At 40.9% G+C, this 21,412-nt stretch overlaps 1 protein-coding gene across 3 annotated transcripts in view; it reads right to left on the reverse strand.

Moving 5' to 3' along the window:
- Positions 1 to 12,958, reverse strand: part of EPSTI1 (epithelial stromal interaction 1) — a 98,268-nt gene extending 85,310 nt beyond the window's left edge. For 2 of the 3 annotated variants that reach the window (XM_077778764.1, XM_077778763.1), the window contains exon 1: positions 9,586 to 9,933. In XM_077778764.1, coding sequence (XP_077634890.1) covers positions 9,586 to 9,764 — 179 coding nt within the window. In that variant the 5' untranslated portion in view covers positions 9,765 to 9,933. Of the gene's footprint in view, positions 1 to 9,585; positions 9,934 to 12,854 lie in introns of those variants that run through there. The other variant, XM_077778765.1, reaches the window with a different exon arrangement.
- Between the last annotated feature and the right edge of the window lie 8,454 nt (positions 12,959 to 21,412).

The raw sequence follows: 21,412 nt of genomic DNA on the forward strand, positions 1-21,412 counted from the left end.
GACGGGCTAAACGTTATTTCTGGGTGTGTCCCTGAGGGGGTTTCTGAAAAATGTAAGCATCTGAATCCATAGTCTGAGGAAAGCAGATGGCCCTTCCTCTTGTGGGCGGCCATCACCCAGTGCCCTGAGGGCCTCAACAGAACAAGGAAGGCAGAGAGAGGAAGGTGGAAACCAAGCTCGACCTGACTGCTGGGCTGAGACATCCATCTTCTGCCCTTGGTACTCCGGGTTCCCAGGCCTTCACACTTAGCGGGGAATGTACACCATGCTCTCTTGCTTTAGAACTTCGAACTACACAGTGGCTTTCCAGGGTCTTCAACTTGCAGATGACATATCGTGGGACTTCTCAGCCTTCATAATTATGTAAGCCAATACCTATAACCTTACAATAAATTTCTTTATATATAGGAAGTAATTTTTCTTTATATAAATATATACAACATATAAGCATATTACATATATGTAATAAATATTATATATTATAATGTATCATAATGACAATCTCTCTGTATAATATATATAATATATACGTAATCTATTAGTTCTGTTTCTCTAGGGAACCCTAACTAATACACCAGGTAAACTGTCTAATAGAATTTATAGAATGCCTCACAATCTGGGTATGAAACATTGATGACTTCCTCATGATTAGATATTCAGGTTAAACATTTGGGGGAAGAAGACCACAGAAAAGATATTATCCAAGATTCCATTATTAGAAGAGGGCTGTTTCCTTGCACAACTAAATAATAAACCAACATGAGAACAGTATCCGCCTATAGATTAGCTAGCAATCACATTGTAAAATAAAGAATAGAAAGAGAATATATCCTCTCCTACCTGTCACCTTCTATTGGCAATAGAAATCAGAGGGCATAATGGCTAGAAGACTTTCTATTTGGCCTGAAGAGTCAAAGAGCACAGCCTACACTTTAAAAATAAAGGTGTCTGGGAGCACCTGGGCGGCTCAGTTGGTTAAGCATCCAACTTCGGCTCAGGTCAGTATCTCTCAGAGTTCAAGCCCCGCATCAGGCTCTGTGCTGACAGCTCAGAGCCTGGAACCTGCTTCAGATTCTGACTCCTTCTCTCTCTCTGCCCCTCCCCAGCTTGTGCTGGGTCTCTCTCTCTCTCTCTCAAAAATAAACATTAAAAATAAATAAATATGCCTTCACATCAAACTATTTGAAGTGTTTATTTCTAAGGATTAGAATGGCAGGGAATTTTCACTTTCTATATTATTTTTGTAATGTTTTGAGTTTTTATAACATGCAGACATATAATTTTATTTTTACAATCGAGGGAAACATTCCAAAAATTTTTTTAATGAGGATATATTTAAAATAAGACTTCAAGCAGAGGCTCAGATTTGCTTACAAGATTAGATAACATAGGATTCTACTCTCTCTGGTGCACTAGTACAATACACACTGGGCAATACTAGCCCTTGAGTTTTAATGATAATAAACGTTTTTAGTTTCTCTATTGGACTTAAACGGATTGCCTTTTAAGTGTTCATATTTGGGGGGAGGGATTATAAACATTACAGAACAAAGGAAGATCATCATTAGCTGATTGTCTGATACATAACAGACCCTTCAAAAGCAGTCTTCTCACTTTGATGATTTTTTTTCCTGTTAAGCGTTTGTTTCAGATTCAAATAGATTCTGAATAGATGCAATTAACCTTAACAATATGTATAACCTTACAGCACTCTACTGACTTTGAATTAAGTAACCTTACTGTGTAATTGAACCAAGTTTCTTTTTTCTCATTTCTGCTATGCTTCTACTGATTATTATAGGTATTATGTATTTTCAGGCTTTCATCATCCTGTTGATTTATTGTTTCACTGTTTCAGCTGTCAAAGACTTTTTGAGAAATGCCCACTCATTTTTGATATTGTATTTGAGCAAAAGTGATTGTACCCCAAGACTTGGCAGACTGCCAAATGCAAGGAATGAAATCCAGTGCAGAAAAGTTGGAAATTCCTTCTAAACACAACCATAATTTCAACCCTCCTATATAAACGGAAGAGAAAATGGATCTATGCAAACCAAAATGTCTTTCCTTTCCATCCACTCCAGCAATCTCTTCTGCCACACACAGAACCATGCTTTTCACACTATACAGGTAACCCACGAATGAGTCATGAAATCAATTTAATGGGTTTATTTTCTTAACAAATGAGAGTAGAAAATGTCAGAGTGCATCACACAGAGGAAGGGCGAGAGTTGTTTTGTGAAAATTTTTTCAGTTATATATAAGCTCCAATATATCCACACCTGTACCAGATCATGAATATCAGATGCATTGCTTACACTAGCTGTTGGTCAGAAGTCTGAAAGATCACTGGAAGGCAGGATGTTTAGGTTGCGCATAAACAGGAACAGTGAGAGAATTATTTTAATGCAAGCCCACCAAGCTGTCATTTAAGAAAAGCAGCAAAGGGGCGCCTGGGTGGCTCAGTCGGTTAAGTGACTGACTTCAGATCAGATCATGATCTCACAGTTTGTGGGTTTGAGCCCTGAGTCAGGCTCTGTGCTGACAGCTAGCTCAGAGTCTGGAGCCTGTTTCAGATTCTGTGTCTCCCTCTCTCTCTGACCCTCTCCTGCTCACACTGCCCCTCTCTCTCTCAGAAATAAATAAAACATTAAAAAAAATTTTTTTTAAATGAGAAAAGCAGCAGAGACAAGAAGATCCCCACAGAAACTTCATTCTTACAACCTACTTCTTTGTCCATATAATTTTAAAGTTGTAAATAAAGGTCCATTACTGTTTCTACAATGCCACTCCCAAGAATTTCTATTTTCTTGATGTGAAAATATGACAATTGATGAAAACTCAACTAACTATACACCTACTCCTTCCTCCATATCCTTATCATGTTCAGGATCCAGACTGTGGTAGTCTCAGGTTTGAATGCTGCTTCTTTTACTAAAAAAAAAAAAAAAAAAAAANCCAAGACTCAGTTTCCTTAACTGTAAAGTGGCAAAGTATTTACTGTGTCAAGAAAAAGGAATTATAGGACATGCATAGTACAAGGTCTAGCACATGGTCAAGAGTTCAAGACATAAGAGTTCAAGCTATTGATTGTTATTTTGGTTTTATTCTCTCAGGGTGCCCACTTTGACTATTCTAGGTCACAAGTAATTTACTTTAAGCTACCACAGTATTGGAATGCCTTGCCACACTGCTCGTTTCAAAAGTAAGTCAAATAGGCAGAGTTCTACTGATTAGCTTGCTAGTAGAATATAGTAATCATCAAGACACCTAACAAGCTCATTGAGCCATATAATTATCATTAAGAGTTAAACACTGTTGTTTTACAAACTTTCTGAATGCTTATGAGCCTCGCCTGAAGATTGAGTTATAGTCCTCTAATGAATAGTCATCTATATTGAGCCGTCAAGAAGATTACTCATCAGAATCAATCACATATTTTTCTCTTCCTATGTTCTATTATTTCACACCACTAAAAGGGACTTTGTCATTATTCAGCTCTCCATCTCCAGGGAGGAGTAATAACCTGGTACTTTCATGCTGTTTAAACATCTATAAGCAAAAGCTTACCTTCTCAGAGTCATATGAGGATTCAGAAGAGAAATTTGGACAATTGCAGTGAAGAAGAAATAGTGAAAGCAGTTCTTAGAAGTTTGTAAAAACTTGCACTTGATTTAAGACTATTTTATGTGGCTAGTTCAGATTCAAATAAGGTGAGTTAAGAACATACAAAGGTTGGGGTGCCTGGGTGGCTTAGTTGGTTAAGCGTCCTACTTTCGCTTAGGTCATGATCTCGTGGTTCATGGATTCGAGCCCCACATCGGGCTCTGTGCTGACTGCCAGCTCAGAGCCTGGAGCCTATTTCAGAGTCTGTGTCTCCCTCTCTCTCTGACCCTCCCCTGCTCACGCTGTTTCTTTCTCTCTCTCCTAGAAATAAATAAAAATATTAAAAAAAAAAAGAACATACAAATGTTTTGATGATCTGTCTTAGACATAAGACATTATATTTCAGGATTCAGAATATATTCAACAATTATTCAATAGTGATGTTATAAAATTGAATGCTGTAACTTAATGACTATATTATCATATATTCCACTTCATATCCCATCCTATATTTATAAAATGCGTAATATTAATGTATCACAGTGTCCTTCAAGGGGGGAAGAGAGAAAAACTGGGAATTGGCCAGTAATAAGTGGTCTTACCAAGCCATCCTTTATTCTCCCTTCACCATCCCTTGAGACTTTGAGGACAAAGGGAAAGAAAAGTATCAGTTACCAGGTTTATTTCCTTCCCTGGAGCACAGCAAACTGGGAAAAGTACTGAAGTTTTGAGTAAGGAAATGAGAAAACTAGAGCCGCAAAGGGAGGAAATAAGAAAAAGGAGCGGGTTTCCCTAGTATACCTACCTAACACTTCAACAGCATAGTATCTAAGCTCTTAGTAATCAGGGCTGTGGTGGATCTGAGAGGTCTGTGTCAGTCTGGGGCCTCCAATTAGAAGACATCAGGGCAGGATTAGACATGCAAGAGGTTTTGGGGGGAACTTCTTATGAAGGACCAAAGGCAAATGAGCAGGGATAGGCAGAGAAAGCCTCCAGAACGTGAGCAGGTCTGGTCCCTATGAAAGGGGAGAGGGGAGGCGGGGGTTGAGTGGGAAGCACCTTGGACTGCTGCGTAGTTCTGAGAAAATCTCAGATAGTTAAGTGGGGAGTCTTCTGGCAAAAGTTGCCCAACAGAGAAGTCCCACGTAGGCCAGGAATAGGCTGACATTAGTACCCTGGAATGTTCAGACACTGGCTGGGAAGAGCGCAGAATAAGAACACCCTCCGAACAAAGTGTATGATGGACAAAGGCATGGCGGCTGGGGCCGTCAGTTGACTACGCTCCCCACACTAAGTTCTTTTGAAGGAGATCTGAATAACAAGTTTCCCTCTCTGTCATAGACACTACATAAACTCCTGTGGTAGAATAAAATGTAAATACTTAGACTTTGTCCCTGATTCCTGGTACAGAATTCCAAAACTCCTTGTGAGTCCATGTGATAAGAGTGTTGATTATACGCTAATGAGATGAACCCAGAATGCTTCAGGGTAGGTGCAATTTGCCAGGAAAACCAACCATGTGATTAGAGTGTGATTTAATCAACTGTGCTTGCTTAACGGAGCTGAAATAAAAATTCTTGAACAAGGACTGAGGAGCTTCCAGAATGATGAGCACTTTGACGTGGGTGCCCACGAAAACTGGGTGTGGAAGTTCTGTGCAATGTCCCACCCTCCTATCTTGCCCTTGCATCTCTTCCATTTGGCTGTTCCGGAGTTGTATCCTTTATAATAAAACCGTAATCGTTAAGTACAAGAGTTTCCAGGATTTCTTTGACTCGTTCTAGAAGACTAGGGGAAGAAGGGCCATAGGAACCCCCACATCTGTAGTCAGCCAGGCAGAAGTGTGGGTAGTTTGGGGACCTCATTTGTGGCTGGTGTCTGAAACAAGGGCAGTTTTGTGAAACTGAGCTCTAACCAGTGAGGTCTGCACTAACTCTGGGTAGTGTCAGAAGTGAATTGAACTGAAGTCGGTTGGTGCCGGAATAATGTATTTGATGTCAGAAAAAACCAGACACCTCCTAACTAGCCTGTAGACTGCAGCTCAAACATCGCTTCTTGGTAATGCTTCTCCTGCTCCCAAGATGAACTCAGACCCTTGCTTTCCTTTACACTGCATATAGTGTTATTCCTCTAATTATCTAATAACTGTCTACCCCATCAATTTGACTATAAGCTACAGAAGGGCTTGCCTCCTGTTGAGTAGTTATTTGTTCCTTAATTTGTAATTAAATATCCAGAGCTAGAGAGCCTCCCTTATTATAGGATTGTTGTGAGGACTGAGTTAATATACATAATGCACTTTCACATACTAAGCATTACATGTGTTACTTTATTGCTCATCTTCGACTCTCTTCTGCTCTCAGTATAAAGGAGGCCACAAATATGTTAATTCATATACAAATTCAGTTCACCTGACGTTAAAGTAAATTGTATAGCAAAATTCCACGTTATAGGTTCATTTTCAGAATATCTTTTTATTTACTTTAAATAGCATCAAGCTAAAGGACTATTTCTGGGTATGATTGTAGACAAGCACCTGTATTAAGTGAACCCCGTGTTGCTGTCACAGGCAAGAGCCTACTGCCCAGAATTTGGTAAAGTCAGGTGAAAACCTCCTTCTTTATATATTATATAAGATTAAACCCATGTTTTAATCTTATATTTATCTAGAAATTATATAAAGGAGTAAGAGATTTTTACAAAAAAGCAAAATATTGGGGCACCTGGGTGGCTCAGTCGGTTAAGTATGGCCCAGGTCATGACCTCATGGTTTGTGGGTTCAAGCCCCGTGTCAGGCTCTGTGCTGACAGCTCAGAGCCTGGAGCCTGCTTCAGATTCTGTGTCTCCCTCTCTCTCTGACCCTCCCCTGTTAATGCTCAGTCTCTCACTCTCTCCCTCTCAAAAATAAATAAACATTAAAAAAACATTTGTTTTATAAAAGCAAAACATTTAAAGGAACACTGAAGGTAAAGTGTTACTTTGGATTCAAAGTATACATAAGCCTTTCTTCTCTTTAAATCTGTGTAGATTGCTTATGATATTTGGGGACAAGATAAAATTACCAACTAAAAAGAACTGGGAAGGCCAACATGAATTAGCACTTATAATTATTTAAATCCAAATATAGTCAAGAACACAGCGTTGCCTTAGAGTCCATTGGAGGTTCTCAGCAGTCATTTAAAATTTTAAGAAATTGCCTTAACATCTCTATTTATGTGGAAATAGGTATTTTAAATCAGTGTATTTTTACAAGGTTCAAATACTCCACTTCAGGGTGACAGCACAGTACTTGATCAATAAACATCTGTTAAATGAATTCAAGGTTATCAGCATCTCACATTTACTGGATATTTCCTTTCTCCAGGCATGAAGTTATGTTTTATGAAAACACATACACACAAATAAAGAAACCCTCCGAGGTTGGTATTCTCTCATTTTAAGAAATGAGGAAACTGAGGCATAAAGTACTTAAGCACCTTGTTGAAGTCCAGAGAGCAAGTAATAATAGCAGAATGAGAATATGGGCCCAGGTGAGCCTGGCATCAAAGCCCATGCTCCTACACTGGCACCTCCCTAATGAATTAACGGAAGGATGTACACAAGACAAGTTAAATCACAATCCTTTATCATATAAATAAGCTCATATTGAGAATGAACAAATGAAGCATATTAAGTACTCTATCCTTCCTTTTTCTCTATTTCCCATCAAACGGTCCCAAATGGTTATTTACCATTCAACCATTTTCCTTGGTTTTCCAGTGTCATTAAAAGATACAAGTGAGAATAAACAATAGAAGTAACTGATGGAGATGTAAGAATTCAGAGTGGTCCAAACAGGATCTTAGCCATTAAACACCCAAAAGGGAATGACTCTTATAATGCTCTACCTCTTGCAAGTGGTTCGCATTTTTAAAAAATAACTAAAAGAGCTCTGTGAAAGCTAACTCTCCCATGTACTGTCTAATGGTCTATTGGCAAATCTTAAAAATCACAAAATAGTGTGCAGTGAGGTCTTCAGGTACTGAGGCCTGGACAGTGAATTAGAAAAGTGACTGTTTCTGAGCAATTTGGTCCAGCAAGATTCTGGGAATATTGACAATCGAAAGAAAGAACGAAAGAAAGAAAAAAAGAAAGGAAGGAAGGAAGGAAGAAAGAAGAAAGAAAGAAAAGATAGATGCAAATACTCTCTGTGCTGACAGCCAGTTCAGAGCCTGGAGTCTGTTTCAGATTCTGTCTCCCTGTCTCTGACCCTCCCTGCTCACACTGTCTGTCTCTCTCAAAAATAAATAAAGCATTAAAAAAAAAAGATAGATGTAAATACCAATATTTATGAGATGATATGAGCTTGCAAATAAATGATTATATCTAACTAGATGCTCTTTAACAACAAAAAGGCAGGTAAAGGGCCTCCATCATCAACATGAGACGGTATGCCCGTGACCTCCGCGACATTAAATGCTACAGCTCACTGAGAAACTGAAATTAACGAACCTCTACTGTCGCAGGACACCTCTCATTCTACAAAGGTGAGAAACGCAGCAATCTCTAACTGCAATCACCCAGGTCACCTGCCCCATCTAAGGGTGACCCTAAGCAGAATAATATTAAAAGCCAGCGCGTATGAATTCTTTCAAAGTTAAGGGATGAAAGAAAGCTACTGTTTACAGGTCATAAGGTTATATACTGTTCCTTAGCAACTGGCAGGTCTTTAGTGTGACCAGAAGTTGATGGAAAGGAGGGAACTGAAAATGAAACCATTCAGAGGACTCTGTTCACACTGACAGCACTTCAAGAGCCCTGTCTGTGTAGCCATACTATCCTGTTAAAGAAGCTCCTTCCTTTGGGAGGCAAGTGAGGATCACCGATGCGGCGTAACAAAGGTTTCCAGGGTACCAACTGTAGACTCTGAACCAAAGACCAAGATGAAAGTTACCTATAACAGGAAATCCTGCGACCACTCTTGACCTCACCCGGTCCCATTCCTCTGGTCCTGAGAAGTCGTCTATCCCGGAACTTTGTTGAGATATAAGCACGCTCCCAGAGCCTGCGTTTGGATCTTCTATCCCATAAAACAGTCTCTCTCTGCCCTTCCCCTGGCAGCTGGTGTGGAGACACCTCTTAAGGGCCCTGATTTTTTTTTAAATTTTTTTTTACATTTAATTATTTTTGAGAGAGAGAGTGAGACAGAGCGTGAGCAGGGAGGGGCAGAGAGAGAAGGAGGGCACAGAATCCGAAGCAGGCTCCAGGCTCTGAGCAAGCGTTCAGCACAGCACAGAGCCCCATGCGGGCCTCCAACCCATGAACCTGAGAGATCATGACCGGAGCCAACGTCAGACACTTAACCGACTGAGCCACCCAGGCGCTCCAGGGCACCGGTTTTTTAAAAACAGGAAGGAAAAAAATAATTCGTACTAGTTAAAGAGTATGAGCTCTGGAGATACCTGGAAAGTTAGTAGGAAGCTCAGGCGATTTCTACACACGTCTTTTTTTTAATGTTTTTTATTTATTTCTAGGAGAGAGAGAGAGACAGCGTGAGCAGGGGAGGGTCAGAGAGAGAGGGAGTCACAGACTGAAACAGGCTCCAGGCTCTGAGCTGGCAGTCAGCACAGAGCCCGACGCGGGGCCCGAACCCACGAACCTCGAGATCATGACCCAAGCGAAAGTCGGACGCTCAACCGACTAAGCCACCCAGGCGCCCCTACACACGTCTTTTCAATCCTGTAGCCAGCCGCAAGAATCCGAGAAGCACTGTTCTCGAAAGGAACCGGAGCTCAGATATTTAGGAAAGAACCGCAGACTGGCACACTCAATTTATAAGGTAATAATTCCTGAAAGCTTTCGTGCAGGCAAATGAGCCTGCATTCTCTCAGAACCCCTGTTGCTGGGCCTCCGTGGTTTCAAACTCCAGTGATCAAGAAAAGTGCTTGTGAGTTTGTCTGAGGCCCGGGCTCCCGCCCCCAGGCCAGGTTGTATACTCACCGCCGCTGGCCGGCGAGCCCCGGGCCCTCCCGCGAAGAGCTCTGGGGGGCCGCCTCCAAACCCGCTCTGGGACCTTGCAGCTGGCCCGGCTCCGGGTGCTGCCCTGGGGGGTCCCGGGCCGGGCGGGGGGCGGGGGAGGCGCCGAGCCCGGAGCCCACCACCGGAGTGCGGGCGAACATAGCTCTGAGTCCGCGGGTCCCCGGCCGCCGCTGCGGGAGGGACGCGGGCTGGGACGCCTCGGGAGTCTCGAGATGGCGATTCGGAAGGGCAGGGGCGGCGGTTTTAACAGCTTGAGTTTCGATTTCCCGCTGCAGACGGCAGCCGCGCCCGCCCCGGAGGACTTCCCCATTCAGGCTCCGCTGGGGCGCCCTCTGACCTTAGCCCAGGTGACATCTGCCGCCGCCCCGCCACTACCCGCGGTGCCCTAAGGTCTCACAGCCACCTTAGAGGACAAGAAAGAGAACCGTAATCAACCACGGACACCTTGTGAGGAGGTAGTTAAAAGGCGACTAGAATCCTCAAAGATACTTTAGGGACAGTGAAATAGGTAACCCCTAATTTGAGGACTGCTGGAAATAAGAGACTGTGAACAATAAATTAACCTTCGAACGCCAGACATTAAGTGAACGAATACATCTAAACAAAATTTTGCATTAGTAATGACTGCTGTTTGGTTGTTGCGCAAATACGTTTGGGGTTAAAGAAAATGTGAAATCAGAAGCCAAAGAAAGCTCAAAAGAGGGGAAGCAAGGTCTTGTTATTTCACCAGTACTCTGGCAGCATTAGCATTTGTTGACGTATCTCCTATGATACAGGTCATGGGAGAGAAGAGATTTCCCTCATTTTTGTATAGCCAGCATTATGACAGTCATGATCAACTCAATACACGTCAGAATCATCTGAGAGCTCTTTAAAATATGGATGCTGAGACTCACCCCCTCCCCAGACCTACAGATGAGTCTTAGAAGTCCAAATTTGAAGGGGAAAAAAATCCCCATTCTATAGCTGAATCATTGCACAATGTCTTGCACAGACCAGGTATGAAATCAATACTTCTTGAATGTTTGATCAATTACTTAGCAAGGCTGCCTGGAGAATTGTTGCCGCCTACCCCTCAGTTTGCCCAAGGATTTGCATTCCTAACAAGTTTTCTGGAGATACCTGTAGTGCTGGTCTTGGGACCACCTTTTGAGAGCCCTGCTGTGGGCAATGTGGAAGCACAGAAGCTTTTTCCATAGGGTTGTTATGTAATAATATGTTTTAGAAAGTTCTGTCAGCAGTGTGAAAGGGAGATTGAAAAAGGAAGAGGCTGAAATCTGAGAGAGAAATTAAAAGCCTAGTTGTTATAATCTAGGTAGGAAGTCTGAGCTAAGGCAATCGCATGGGAAATAGGAAGGAGGGGACAAAACCAAGACATTTCAAATTAAAGGTTAACATAGTTGGTTAAAAAAAAAAAAAAAAAAAAAAACGCATAGNCCAGAGGTAGTAAGTGGGGAGTCAGATGAAGAGACAATTTGTTCAGTACTCTGATACCCAGCTCTGCCACACACCCGCCCCATGACCAAGGACAAGTCAATTCCCTAGAGGCCCAGTTTCCTGATCTTCATTATGTGGAATGAAGTTACAATATGTACCTTGTGGGGTACTGTGAGGAATAAAGAGACCATCCACATCAGTGCTTCTCAGGTGGGGTTGTGCCTCCAGCAGACATTTGACTATGCCTGGAGACATTTTTTATTATGAAGCTTAGAAAAGGGTTGGGGGTATGGCTACTGGCACTAGTGGGTAGAGGCCAGGGATTCTGCTAAATATACTGTACTGAACTGGGGCAGCCTCCCAGAACAGAGAATCATCCTGCCCAAAAAGTCAATAGTGCTGAGGTTGAAAAATCCTGATCTATGTAACATGCCTCGCTTAGAGACCCGGTAACTTAGTGGTTGCAATCTGATGGTAATTTATAAGGCTTTAGCCTTGTGTATAGGTAGAAGGCAGAACCATTCATCATTAACCAAGAGGAGGGACCGGTTTCTGGCAGGGGTGAAAGCAACTGGTGGGTTGCAGGTGCCTGCAGGTGAGAAAGATAGTTCCGGAGTCCCCCAAAGAGTGGATCTGAGTGACCTTCCTGTGAGTGATCAAAATGTCGTCTGCTGGGAAAATACCCCTGGAACTTCCGTTTCATAGGAGAAAGCAGTTGTTTTGGTGATTGGATTCAATTCAAAGTTTGAATAAGGGAAAATCAGTTCTTCTAACAGAACTATTACTAGTAATGCTGACTTCAAGGAACACACTTGGTTGACCATATTTATTTTAAAATCCAGCCATGTAGCACACTCAAGTTTCAAGAGATAGAAATAGAGGATAATAGGCAAAATCTAAATTTTTTGTTCTGTTCATTTCTCATTTTGCTACATTCTTAAATTGTTAAAAAATGTGAATATGATTGATTATTGCAATAGACATGATAGGCTCCTTTATGATACTTGACAGTGGGTTATCTACTTGCCTATCACATATTCTCTCACCTCGTGTGTACGTGTGTGTATTTGTGTGATGTTGTGGGCTGGCCTTTTACCACGGTTGCTCAGAGATGCGTGCCTCTGCAGCAATGGTTAGTGGAGAGAAATAGCTAGAGTGGAGAAGATTCCCCACCCCCACGCCCACTTCTGCCTCAGCCCTTATCTCTTCTGTGTACTGGATTGTTACCAGATTTTGTTTGAGTAAGAGCTCTGTGGCTTTGAAAGTTCAAGGACCCATTGTACTAGACAATTACCTGTATATTTTAAGGGACAGGGGAATACCTGAAATCTAGCGAGATTGTTAAATTGCCTGAGATTTGGCCAATTAGAGATTCCTTTAGGAAATGGCTTTCTTTTAAAATGTAACTGCCTCCGGGAAATAATCATTTATTCATTCCTTACGTAAAGGCGCTTATATCTAAGCAAAAGATTTTTTGGTTGGGGAAGAGGGAAGCTGAGTGGAAAGAAAAAGAGGATTTGAAAGGATATACAAGGAAAACATTGTGAAATGAGACATTGATAGGAAATGGCAATTCAGGGCTACAATGAGCAATTTTAGCCCAATGCGCTAGGATAAGATTAAAGATAAGATGAAATCAAAAAGATGCTTCATCAATTTGGGCTAATGCTAACATATCCAAGTATGTCTTTTATCTTCCAAGGAAATAAATGAAGATATATATCTGATTTTTAAATTAGTTGCCTTCAATTACTCTCTCATTAGTGTGAATAAATAGAGACATGGATTCTCACCTGTTTCTTGTCATAAAATGTCTCAATGAAAATCTTAGTTTCTGTGGGTACCTGGGTGGTGCAGTTGGTTAAGCATCGAACTCTTGATCTCAGCTCAGGTCTTGATTTCAAGGTCCTAAGTTCAAGCCCTATACTGAGCTCTGTGTTGGGCATGAAGCCTACTAAAAAAGAAAAGAAAAGAGAAAAAGAAAATCTTAGTTTCTAAATATTCCAAAAAGTTATGCTTCCTTAAATTTGATTCTGCAGTGAAAAGTTAGATTAATCCAGTAGATTGAGAACAACAGTTATCTTAAAGATTTGATTTCTCTCTTCCAACAAAGGATCTATGTGAATCAGTGACTACTTTACTAGGCACTCCTCATTTTAAGTGTGTGTGTGTATGTGTGTGCGTGTGTGCGTGTGTGTGTGTGTGTGTGAGTGTATCTGTGGCAACTTCATATTCTTTAGAAATTCTTTAAATTTGTGCCATAAATCATGGAATGCGAAATTATAAGTCACCTTAAGTTCAGGTAATAAATATTTATTAAATAATAGGCACAGACCACTCGCTCCATCAGACCCAGGAGCTATAGTGGGGAACAGACAGAACCTTGATATGCTAACCCCATGTTTAAGATCATCTCATTTTAGGGGCGCCTGGGTGGCTCAGTCGGTTAAGCATCCGACTTCAGCTCAGGTCATGATTTCGCAGTTTGTGGGTTCAAGCTCCATGTCGGGCTCTGTGCTGACAACTCAGAGCCTGGAGCCTGCTTCCGATTCTGTGTCTCTGCTTCTCTCTGCCTTTCCCCTGCTCATGCTCTGTTTCTCGGTTTCTCAATAATAAATAAATGTTAAAAAATTATTTTAAAAAAAGTCATCTCATTTTAGACAGGATGAAACAGAAACTTAGAGAAGTCAGGTGACTTGAGGTGTTGTGTGACAACTTAGAGGTAGAACCAGAACTTGAATTTAGGTCTTCTGAGTCCACATATAGCTTTCTACATTTTGGAAGATGATTATGACAATATATATCTTTTGACAAAATCCAGAATTTGGAATGCTTTTCATTTGTTATAATTTCCCAATGAGCAACTCTGTATTATTTTCCAAAACGGTTATGTCAAAGTCTGTAAACCTATCAGAATCAACATTAATAAAAACCATTGCACTCCAACATTCATCCCTATAATTATGTGGTCAAATAATCTTTACAATGACAGTGCTTTGGACAATTTGTCAAATTTTCATGAATAGAAAACATGCTAAATTTGGGTCAGAATTCCTTTTCTTTAATAGTGTTAAAACAGTGAGCTTCAGAGTATAGAAATGGAAAGATATATATTTGTTTGCTCTCTTTTTCTGATGACAATGAATACTGTCACTTGGGGAAATGAGGCGAAATGTGCTTTTAATAATATTTGCAATGTTCTGGAAGAAGATTTCTTTGTTTACAAATTCATAGCTGAGGAAAGCATAATGGCTGCCATCTCTGAGTTGTAACACTGCATAGAAGCTGTCACAAGACCTCTGCTGGCATCAGGGATGAAAGAAATTTCCCTTAACTGGGGAAAGTTCTGAAGACTTTGTCGTTGGCATGGGAGAGAAATTCCCCTGAAGAGTTTCTTTAGCTATACTGAATCAAACCGAAACTTTCCACAGCACTACCCATTTAAAACCCCGCCACTATGCCTTTTCCAAAAATGCCTTCTCTTAGGGAATTCCTGACTGTTCTGATGTTTTAACTCTTAGCCAACTCTGTGGGTATTCACATCCTTTGTAAGTATAGCCAGGTATGTAACAGAGTGTGGTGTAGGGGCAAGGAGCCCAAAGACCTGAACTTGAGACCTGGCAGAGCCATTTAAGAATTTTGTGACCTCAGGCAAACACTGAAACTCTGAGCTTTGGTTGCATTTGTAAGATGGAAATATTAATCGTAATAAGACCAGCTGTCCAATCTACCATCAGGGGTTTGTGAGGGCCAAATGAGATAACATATGTGAGAATGGTTCGTAAATTGCACCTTGATGCCATATAAATGGAAGATTGTGTTGTGGCTTTTTCTGAGCTGTCAATGCAAGCACTTTATATATGTTTTCTAATAATACTTAAATTTGTCCTCAAAGAGTTCTTAACTTTAGTTCCACCAGCTCCCAGCTTTCAATTGCTAAAACATTATAGAGTTATATCCTCAGTGTGTTTTATCTTGAAATCCCTTTCAGAATAGAAATAAAGCAGTATATAGTTTTACCTACCAATATATAAATGCCTGGCACAGGAGTACAGTCCCCACCCAAGTCCCCGTTGACATGACTAGAAGGCACTGAGCACACCATAGACATTTTGGGACAGTGCTCCACTCCTAATATTTCCTGGAAGCCAACAAGAGTTCCATTTCTATGGATAAAACTTAGCATTCTCTTATTTGACTTGACTTGTAGAAAGGAGTCATATTAGAAATTCCCTTGGCCATGTAGGCTTCCAAGAGTGTGATTTAGGATTGGAATCCCCCCAGGCAAACCATAGGAGTTAGAGTTCAAGACTTTCTTGAATAGTCCTCAGCAGCCAACCAACAATATGGCTCCTCTTTTTGGGTTCCAGTAAAACAATCTCTGACAAAGGGAGGGTGATGAAAATGGTTACAATAATGAAGTTACATGCAGTCTGAAGAAAGGGAGTGATTCCCATGTTATTCACCAAGGGTTTGTCATGCACACTTCAGGCTTTGTCAGATCATTCTGTATTTAGATCTTGGCTCCACTACTTATAACACAAGAGACTTTGGGTGAGCCACTGAACATCTCAGGGCTTCCATTTCTTCAACTATAAAATGGAAATGAGTTATAGACCCACTGAAGATGGTTGTTATACACATTAGATAAGTATAATGTGCTTAGTGCCATGTAGCCAACATAGTAGCCTCAATAAATATAGTGATCAATACTATTTAAATTCACAGCTGTGCCTGGGTGGCTCAGTAGGTTAAGCCTCATGGGTTCACATGAACCTTGGGGTTCATGGGTTCAAGCCCACATTGGGCTCCATGCTGACAGCACAGAGCCTACTTGGAATTCTCTCTCCCTCNCGACACTTGGTTTCGGCTCAGGTCATGATCTTGGGGTTCATGGGTTCAAGCCCACATTGGGCTCCATGCTGACAGCACAGAGCCTACTTGGAATTCTCTCTCCCTCTCTCTCTGCCCCTCCTCCACCTCAAAATAAATAAACTTAAAAAAAAAAAAGATTTCCAATGGCTAATAGTAAATACATGGAAAGGCGCTCCGTTGCATCCACCATAGGGGAAATGCAAATTAAAATTATAATGAGATACCTCTATACACTCAACAGAATTATTAAAATGAGAGGAAAAAGCTACCATGAGTGAGGACGTAAAACTAAAATTCTCGTACTCCGCTAGAGGACTGGTAAATTAGGACCTTTTTGGAAAATTGGTGGAATCTTCTAAGGCTGAATATTTTCATATTTAGCCATTCCACTGTCCATCTGTTCACCACATCCAGTACAAGAATTTCACATAAGCAGGATTCATCAGAGTAAAACCAGAAATTATTTACATATCTATCAAAAATCAATGGATTGTAAATCAAACCAATATGCTGTACTTAAGCAGTAATGTATATCAATTATGTCTTAATAAAACTAGAAAAATACACAAAATAAGGCAAAGATAAAATAATAGACAGATAAATTGTGGTACATTTTCTGCAGTGTAATACTACACATGAGGAGTTTTATACTCGTCATTTGTAAGTGCTAGTTGGTCATTTATCTTACTTCCTCAAGCTCTTTTCAGGCATGATTGCATTTCTGTCTAGCCCCTCTCACTCAGGTAACCTAGATTAGTTAAGCTACAGGTTCAACTGCAATAGTAGAGACTCAAAATAACTGTGGCTTAAACAGCTTAGAAATATGCTCTTCGGTGCTAGCACCAGCACACACAGGCCAGGGCTTGTACCGTGATGATGTTACTGTACTATTGTGCCAAGGTCCAGGCTTCTATTGTGTTGCTCTGCCTTCTCTAAGGTGTTTCCTTCCTCTACATAGAATGCATAATCCAGCCCATGAGGAGGGAGAAAGGTAAATTGCAAGGCAAGTTTACCTTTAAGTGTACAATCTAGAGATTGCACTCTTCACTTTTGCTCACATTTTACTGGTCAAATTTAGTTGCATAGCTCTACCTAGTTACAAGAGAGGCCAAGAAATCTCATCTTACATCAGTCATTTAACACATATTTATTGAGTATATAGTATAAGCCAGACACAAAGGATATAGTAGTGGATAAACCCATCAAAAATCCCTCTGTCCTAGGGAGCCTAGATGGCTCAGTAGATTAAGCATCTAACTTTGGCTCAGGTCATGATCTTGTGGTTTGTTAGTTTGAGCCCCATGTTGGGTTCTGTGCTAACAGTTCAGAGCCTGGAGACTGCTTCAGATTCTGTGTCTCCCTCTCTCTGCGTTTCCCCTGCTCATGCTCTCTCTCTCTCTCTCAAAAACAAATAAACATTTAAAAAAATCCCTCTGCTACATTCATTCTAGATGGGCAACTCACAAAGCAAGTAAGATATGTGGTATGTTAGATATTGTTAAATACTGAGGTAATCAGATTTCAAGCTGTCCTCTGGTGATTCTCGCTTCTTGCCCCAAATTTGGGATAAATTGTAATGCAGCAGGAAACAACTTACAGATTATAGTACCCGGAAGTGTGGTGCAGTCTAAAATGAAAACATGGGTGCTTGCTGCAGAACTGATCAGAAGGCAGAACCTGGAAGGACTTTGAGGAGAATGTGAGCACAGGCGTAGGACCATTATAAGGGATCCCTATTGTGTGGTGGTAGATAGCAGCACTGTAACCTGTGATATGGGAAGCAAAGTACCTAATGACCTGAGTGAGCCAGCTATGGAGATAGCCAGGCAGAATGTGAAAGATCATGCCTGATTCATTCTTGCTGCTTATAGTAAAATGTGGGGAGATGGAGATAACCTAAATGAAAGGTTGTGAGCCAAAAAGGAGCTAGGAATTGCTGGTTTGGGCAGTTCTCCACCTCTCTAAATGGCAAACTATGCTAACGTTAAGAACTGGCTCCAGGAAGAGATCAAATCAGAGAACCATCATGAAAGCCTGAGTTAAAGTGGAACATGAGAGAGTGGCTATTAATTCCTTTGTTAAGACATCGGAATGATCCAAGGAAATAAATATCTCAAGGAACCATTCAGTCAAAGAATAAAACTTTCAGAAGCTTAAAAATGTTGTCTTTTAACAGTCTGGCAGAAGCCCAAAGAAGACAGAAGCCAAGGTGTGGATTTTGTCCAATGGGATAAGCCAAAACGAGATTTATAAAAACCCCTCGGACTTTTTTTTAAAGAGAATTGTATTTTCAGAAACACCACCAGTTTGGACTGAAAGGGACAGATTCACAATGAAATGAAAAGTCTCATAATGACAGAGATCAGGCTGGGAAAACTACCAGCTGCATACAGGCTATTTTTCATGGAAAAGGAAAGAAAACTCAAAGGGTAGAAGTTAACCCCCACAGTGCATAGCCAAATGCCATGAACAATTATTCTCATGCCTTGAGTCCTAATCAAGGAAGTGCCAATCTCTATCTTGCTGGATTTCAGAATCACTTTAGCCCAATGATACCAATTTCTTCCCATTTCCGCCCTTTGAACAAACACCTATACTCATTATCCCATGCACCTCCTACCATTTTATGTGGGATATATTGGAAGCAGATAACTTGACCCTTTACTTCATAGGTCTTGGGTCAGGAGAAACCATACTGGATGAGCTATACCTAAGAATTACATGTGTGGAGTCCCACCTGCACCAGACTTGCTTTAGATAACAAGGTACCAGATTTTGAGCTGATGCTGTAATGGCTGAGACTTGGGGGGAGGGGTCTTGGGAGGAGATGAGGATAACTTGCATGTGAACCTGTGGGGACCAGAGCTCATACTGTGGTAGCTGGCCTCCAAGGTGCCCTCCAATGATTCTTGTGTTCTGCTATTCTTGCCCTTAAGTAGTTTCCTCCAACTTTGAAGAGAACCATCTGGTGTGACCTCCAGCCCATATCAAGATGACTCTGACTCTAGCTGACATCTTGGTGCATCGTGAGCAAGAATCACACAGCCAAGCTGCTCCTGAATTTCTTTCTGCCTTACAGAAACTGTTGGGGGAAACACACATTGATTTTTTTTTTTTTAAGCTGCTCTATGTTGGGGCAATGGATGGGGCAATGTATGATGCAGCAAAGGATAAGTAATATAAGTACAAGGAGAAAAATTATAGCAGAAATTGAGTGAGAAGTAAAATTTGTATGAAGTTTTATTTTTTTAAATATTTTTTAAGATGGAGATGCTTATTATAGATCCAAATCAAAATAACAAATAAGCAATTTGACAACTCTAGAGTTCAGGAGAGAGAAGGTGGATATAAATTTGCATCTTTGACATAGATGCTATTTAAAGTCATGAAAAGTAGGTGGGTTTCAACAAGGGAATGAGTGTAGTCGACAAGTCCAAGAACAAATCCCTGAGAAAAGAGGAGCTGAACTAGCAAGAGATGGAGGAGGAGCAGGGTAGCGCATCACGGCACAACGAAGCTAAGAAAGTGGTTCTGGAAGGAATAGTCAGACCTGTCAAAAAGGACTTAAGGTCACATAGGAAGAACACTGGACCTCTCAAACCACTGACCTTGACATGTGGTTTCAGGGGGGTGGCCTGATGGAAGTGCTTGAACAGTAAAAACTGGAAATGCTCCTATAGAAAACTCATACAAGGAATTCTACTATAAAAAAGAACAGAGGGGCGCCTGGGTGGCTCAGTTGGTTAAGCGTCTAACTTCGGCTCAGGTCATGATCTCACGGTTGGTGGGTTCGAGCCCCATGTAGGGCTCTGTGCTGACAACTAGCTCAGAGTCTGGAGCCTGCTTCGGATTCCGTGTCTCCCTCTCTCTCTGCCCCTTCCCTGTTCACACTGTCTCTCTCTCTCTCAGAAATAAATAAAACATTTAAAACTTAAAAAAAAAAAATAAAAAGAACAGAAACTAGAGATGGATGTGGCCTGAGACCAACCCATCCTGAGTCATATAAAATGACATTTCTTTAAAGGGCATCTAATTCCCTCCTACTATTTCAGAACAAGGAAGGAAATCCTGCTGTTCTTCAACTGTTTTCATCTACTAGAAATTATTTTGCAGCCAGAAATCATGCTGTTCTTCAACTGTTTTCATCTACTAGAAATTATTTTGCAGCCAGAAATCATGCTGTTCTTCAACTGTTTTCATCTACTAGAAATTATTTTGCAGCCAGACTTTTGGCTAATAGAGAGCCACAGAGCATTTAACTCTTAAGAGTTAGCGTGAAGTTCCTAAATAGGCACTATGGGTGTCACGTAGCCCAGTAGGAAAGAAATAGGGCTCGATAACTTGCCCAAGGCTGCCCCAGTAGATAAAAGGTAAACTGCAGACTCACTAGTTGGATGCTGTTTTCAAACTAGTAGGTTGGGTAAAACCACAAGTGATTTCCTTCCTGCTAAGATACACACATTTTCTAAGTACGAGTGCAAACGTGTACGTGATACATGTGCTAATTTCCGAAGTGAAATTCTGCACAACATCTAGGTCAGAGTGCACTTTGCATTATCAAAAGGGATGAACCAGAGGGAGGGAAAATGCATGACAAAGCCTTTACTTTTAAATGATGACCAGTACATCAAGTAATAACACGTAACAAGTTCTTGAATTCTATCAGCTAGTAATTTTGATTAAGAGAAAGTAAAAGCAGTCCAAACAATTATACTAGTATTCATTGTTCTAACCTGTAGCCAGAAAGGACTAGTTTAAGGCTGGCTGCTGTTTTGCACAAGTTACAGATAACTATTTACTACTTTTTCATAGATAAAGCCCCTGACCTTTAAGAAAGCTATAGGGGGAGAAAGTAAATTTAATTCCTTTCTTTCTTTTAAAAAAAAAGTGGGTTTTTTTTTACTACATCTAATAAAGAAAAAGTATTTTTAAAAATTTTGTTAATGTTTTTATTTATTTCTGAGAGAGAGAGAGAGAGAGATTGAGAGAGAGAGAGAGAGAGAGAGAGAGAGAGCAGGGGAGAATCATAGAGAGGAGACACAGAATCTGAAGCAGGCTCCAGGCTCTGAACTAGCTGTCAGCACAGAGTCTGATGTGGGGCTCGAACCCATGAAACGTGAGATCATGACCTGAGCGGAAGTTGGATGCTTAACCGACTGAGCCACCCAGGCGCCCCAAGGAAGAAAAAATATTGATATATATGTTGCTTGAGCTAAAAGGCATAGGAAACAGACAACATTTACACTTTAAATTTCTAAGAAATATGAGGTAAAAGGAGAAAGACCTTTGGATAAGGTCTAAGTTTGTACAAAGAAGCTAGATCTGCTGTTCTCCAAAAAGTGAAGGGACTTATTATATGACACACACAAATAATCTAATGCCTTTCCACAAGATCGTAACTCCAGCTTTGCCAAAGCCTCATAAGCAGGAAGACATCTAAGACGCCAATCTGTGCAGAGAGCTGCTCCTTCGTCCC

The sequence above is a fragment of the Crocuta crocuta genome, unplaced genomic scaffold (genome assembly GCF_008692635.1).
Source record: "Crocuta crocuta isolate KB4526 unplaced genomic scaffold, BGI_CrCroc_1.0 scaffold586, whole genome shotgun sequence".
NCBI classification, from domain to species: Eukaryota; Metazoa; Chordata; class Mammalia; order Carnivora; family Hyaenidae; genus Crocuta; species Crocuta crocuta.